Source organism: Notothenia coriiceps, unplaced genomic scaffold, assembly GCF_000735185.1.
Source record: "Notothenia coriiceps isolate Sejong01 unplaced genomic scaffold, NC01 NC01_scaffold00024845, whole genome shotgun sequence".
Taxonomy (NCBI): Eukaryota; Metazoa; Chordata; class Actinopteri; order Perciformes; family Nototheniidae; genus Notothenia; species Notothenia coriiceps.
The window spans coordinates 1-5,085 of NW_011357546.1; the positions used below are offsets into that span (position 1 = coordinate 1).

Below are 5,085 nucleotides of genomic sequence, written 5' to 3' on the forward strand. Positions count from 1 at the left end.
TGTGTGTGTGTGTGTGTGTGTGTGTGTGTGTGTGTGTGTGTGTGTGTGTGTGTGTGTGTGTGTGTGTGTGTTGCAGGCCTAATGTCACAGGAAGCACCAGCAGCTGTATTGATAATTTTTTCTGCGCTGCCTCATTTCAATAAGAGCCTCCATTCACTTATGAGACTGCAGCTCCAAGGAACACACACACCCCCACACACGTGACGTGTTTTTTAATTTATTAAACTCACAAAATCAGCTATGTTTGCAAACAGCAGGGTTTTTGAAAAGTAAAAGCAGTGCAAATGTGAAGTAAGACAAATTACACACAAAACCTACAAGTAGATACACATCATAATAATATAATTATCTAATTTGCACTTAGTGTAAGAAGCTTTACATTTGATGGATTATTTTTGAATCCCAATAAAGATGGTGTGGCCCTCTACTGGCTGGGGGCCGTGCAGCAGACCCCCTGCTGTAATGATGACTACATACAGTATGATATATTGTTCATTATAACAGTCAACGAGAGAAAAGGCTATTGTGATGTATAACGTTTCCAGAGCATTTTTCTGATTTAATTTCACATACATTAATGTTGATCCTACCTAAATAAGTGCAATGGAAACAGACTTAATGAATAAAACATGATGTACTGTAAGATGCAAATCATAAGCTTGTTTTAAACACAGAAAAAATTGTGGGGAATAATAACAGGAAAATCAAAAAGGCTGTGTTAAAATCTTGCAGAGAAGTTTTTTTTCATTTGACGATTGATTTGCTCTGCAATTACGTCATCTTGCCGCTGCCCTCCTTCTATATTGATTTATTGGTACAAAATCGATGAACAAACACCTCAGTGTTTCCCCTACCATTGTCTTGGACGGAGCCCCACCAACGGAGCCCCGCCAATGGAGCCCTCCTGAAATGCAAGGTATTAAACAAAGAAATTAGAATTTCTTTCTTTTTTAATAATGTATTTATTTGTAATATATATATATATACCAAATTGCAACTAATCTATATCTACTGTCACTTTTCAAATTGAACATGTGCTCTTTTATTAAATAAACTAAATGCTTTCATTTTAAGTTGTGAAATTTTGAGTGTTTTTGACCCGAAGAAACACTGATGCATTAATCAATAACAATAATCCACAGCTCCTCTCTCTGCTCCAGAGGATTACAAAAAAATTATCCCCATCTGAAGGGTGCTGTTCGGCTGTCATTACTATATTTAATCTATTCCCCAAATGAATCACAGCCCTCTGCACACACTAAGCTCCATATTATCATCATGCCCTCACTTCATCCCTGTCCTTAAGAAATGACGCAGGAATCAGACGACTTCTTTGGGGTCGGGGTGGGTGGGGGAGATGGACTAAATCTGGGTGTTCTGTTAACTGAGGGGTAGTTTGTGGAGGTGCTGGGTTGGTATGACGGTGTACTGGGTCGGTATGATGATGTACTTGGTCGGTATGGTGATGTATGCATTTGGTATGTTGATGTGCTAGATTGATAACCTGTGACACTGGGTTTGGGGGCTGGTCTTTGTGCTGGTACTGGTGTCGGTGCTGGTACTGGTGTTGGTGCTGGTACTGGTTTCGGTGCTGGTGCAGAAGCAGCAACTAAAGAGACCAGTGGGTGCGTGCTCTTGTACTGCAGCAGGTACTCGGGGTAGATCTGGTTGGAATCGAACACAACAAAGATTGAAGGCTTGATTTCATCGTCGACGCAGCTGTCGTACAGGTTGATGACCCCCCTGTCTTTGGAAGGAGGTTTGCGGTAGCTGGAGCTCCCTCTGGTGTAGTCCCCCACCAGCACCCGCGACACGAACATGGATTTCACATGAGAGTCCTCGGTGTAGCTGTGGGAGTATTTTGCGTCCCGGGCAAAGTAACTGCCTACGATTGGACAGAGAAGAGAATCAAAATGTTAGTATGTTTATTAACTTTTTCTCAGAATTAAAAAGAAAATGTTATTCGCGCGTGACCCTAATCCTCTTGCGTATCCCTGTTTGTCTATATAATTATATTAAATGTACTACCAAACCAATGACAAAAACAAACACTCTTTAATAAAACTAATGGACAGCTATAACAAGGGATATGGGGTAAAAAATAGTCTGTGCCTTTAAATGTGTCTGCATGTTCACTGTGATGGTAGGATTTTAGGATAACCTACTGTAAGTTACACTCCCATCCTCTTAAGAGCAAACACTTTTTTATTTAATACAACTGCACGTTATGTTATCAAGTCAGGAATGATTACTTCTTCATCTCACCTTGGCCAAAAGCAGTTCCATTAACTCCACACACTCTCCAGTCAAAGTTTTTGTGACAGATGACGGCAACATATTCAGATTTAGTGCCATGAAAAAGCTTCTTTTCTGTCACATTGTGCCCGTTGTTGTTGTCCTTCATCTGTTTGTTCTTCCTTTATTAAAAAAACAAACAAGTTAGACTTTGAATTTAAATCTAGTTGATACATTGAGGAATGCATGCTAACGTAAAAAGCGAGACTGAGTAACGTTGGGGGTGTGGAAAGAATGTGCTATATGTGGACACAGGTCGTTACTCTTTGTACCACTACACACAGAGGTTGCGGTGGAATAGTCCATTTAGCTTAGGAACCTTCCTAACCGAGTGAAATGACCCAGAAGTCCCTCAGTTGCAGCCTTGATAAGTGCCTTTCCAATTCTCTAGATGAAAGGAAAGGAGGTTTCAAACTTCCTTTATAACCTCCTTTAGCTTAGGAACCACTGGACCTCCCTCACCGAAAGGAGAGGAGAAAATGCTGTCCCACAATGCCTTGCAGCCGCAGCATTTGCCATCACACAACAGTCGGCCGTTCACGGAAACAACCGATTATGACCGAGAAATGATATCATGAAATCTACGTTGCTTATTAAGCTTTTTAAAACGTATGTGGTAACTTGTCAAAGTGCTTTCTTTTGAACGGTCATCAGTATTATAATCAAAAAGAGAAATATGAACGTTAGTTTTTACTGAAATGATCAAATAAAGTCAACATTTCACTGAGCTGTGTGGGGTTTGTTCAACTTTTAAAAGATGTTTGAATGGTGATGTACACAGTGATAGGTGTTAAGGACTAACGTTTATAATAAATACATTTGTATTGATTTTAAGATATTTTCATAGTTCATACAATCATACGTATTGAGATCATTTGTATTAATGTGGACCGGAGGGAGAGGGTGGCGAGCATAGGTTTCACTTTCCTTTTTTATTTCAATTCCAACTTTGGTCATGAAGAATATGTTTCTCCGTTGTCCCCGTTCATAAAGCATAAAGCAACAGCATCAGAGCACGGTGCAGAGTCTCTAGATGAGTTTATAGTAGTCCGTCGTTCTTATTAAACATCCATGTTGTAGTCCGCTGTATAGAAAACTGTAGTTTCCATAGTTTCCCCAAAGCAGCAGACGCACATTTATGACGTCCGCTGGCGCATCATAAACACGTCGGATAGTGAAAGTGCAGTCGGATTCTCTAAAGCACTGCAGTCTCTTCTCCTAAGTCCTTCTGAATTCTCTTATCCACTAAGGGATAGACGTTAGGAGCTGATTTTTGGACTATTCGACTGCAACCAGAAAATCTGTTGTGACAGCGGGGTGTGGTTGGAGCGCCTGCTGCTGGAGTGATGGGAGTGGCTCAGCCGGAGACCAGACTGCTGATCAGAATCAGGTAATTAGGCTCTCAGTAAAAAGCATGCTGGTAACCTGGTTCTGGGCTCTTGCAGTAGACTGGGTCCTGAGAGGAGGACCGTCACTCTCCAAGCCACGTCCGGAAATAGAGGAGCAGACCGGTGTTCATGTGAACCCCTTTTGTGTTGACGCCCTCAGTTTGAAATAAACGTTGCTTGTTTTCCAAACTGACCTTTTTCATCCGTAGTTTGTATCCCTATCGTGAGCTTGAACGCTCACATCTGTCTTTATTTCTTTATAATGCCTGGCTTTAATAACCAGAGAGCACATACAATGATAAACCCAGATATCACACACACAATCACAGCTGGATAATAAGTTCAGATGCCAAACACAAATCTTCTCAAATCATATACGTACAACTGAAAGGCTTCCCAAAGAGCTTTGTTCTGAATCCTTTCTATTTCCACGATGTCAAAGCCTCTCATGGTGTTACAGAAGAGGGTTTCAATCTCCACATATTCGCCTGAGGTGCGATGGAGGGAGACTGTCTGTAAACACAAAGGGAAATAAATGATTATTACCTATGGCAAAAATGTGCATAGACCAGTATAGACCAGTATTGTAGGAGCTATCTTGATGGGCAATACAAAAATGTAAATGTCAAATTTACTCCGGATCCTAATAAATAGCTCAGCCTATCAGTGTCTCAACCCTTTTTGTTCTCTTTCTTGCCTCGTCATTTTTATGGGTCTTCTCATTGATAACATCCAAAATGAGGGTCCTAACTTGCACGTTTCAGTATTTTACCGTGAAATGTTTTGTTACTACCCGTGTATATCGGATCTATCATGCTTTTTGGGGTTTTCTTTTTCGTGTAGTGTGTAGCGCTCCAACACATTAGGTTCATCCCAATTGATTATTTCGCCTCCTCCTTTCCCTCACTCGTTGTGTCCCTTCCTCGCGTCTTAGCTCCGCCCCCGTAAGACGCGAGCGAGAGACACAAGGACAGAGGAGTCCTCAGGTATGAGTTGGGATGTCCTCGTTCACTCCAGCGTCATCATAAACAACGCCCTTTACTTCTGGTGCGCGAAGTTTTATCACCTGTTACTGCACTTCACTACACATCAATCTCTTCAAACCTGGGATTTAGTTTCACATTGAAATGATTTCGTCCATCTCTTCTATCCATCTCTTTTATTATAGTTTTCTATGTATTATTTTCGGTCCTGTATTTGTTTTTCCAGGTATAAAATGTCATTTAAAGTTATAAAAGCAATCATAACTATAATAATAATTGATGGATTCATTTCATTTGTATTTGTTCCGCTCACGGTATGCAAAACTTAATGTATAATAATTGTTAACAAAACATGTCTCTGTAAACACACCATTCAGCGAAAAGGAGAAGGGATAATGATGGTATTAGAGCTCGTTTCA

General features: G+C 40.6%; 1 protein-coding gene across 1 annotated transcript; it reads right to left on the minus strand.

The window, feature by feature from the left end:
- Positions 1–197: 197 nt before the first annotated feature.
- On the minus strand, positions 198–4,246 carry LOC104955840 (poly [ADP-ribose] polymerase 12-like). The gene is made up of 3 exons (XM_010783230.1): positions 4,066–4,246; positions 2,266–2,417; positions 198–1,885 (listed from the first exon to the last, which is right to left on the minus strand). Exons 1-3 carry the CDS (start codon positions 4,131–4,133, stop codon positions 1,302–1,304), a joined length of 804 nt encoding a protein of 267 aa, XP_010781532.1. The 5' UTR covers positions 4,134–4,246; the 3' UTR covers positions 198–1,301.
- Between the last annotated feature and the right edge of the window lie 839 nt (positions 4,247–5,085).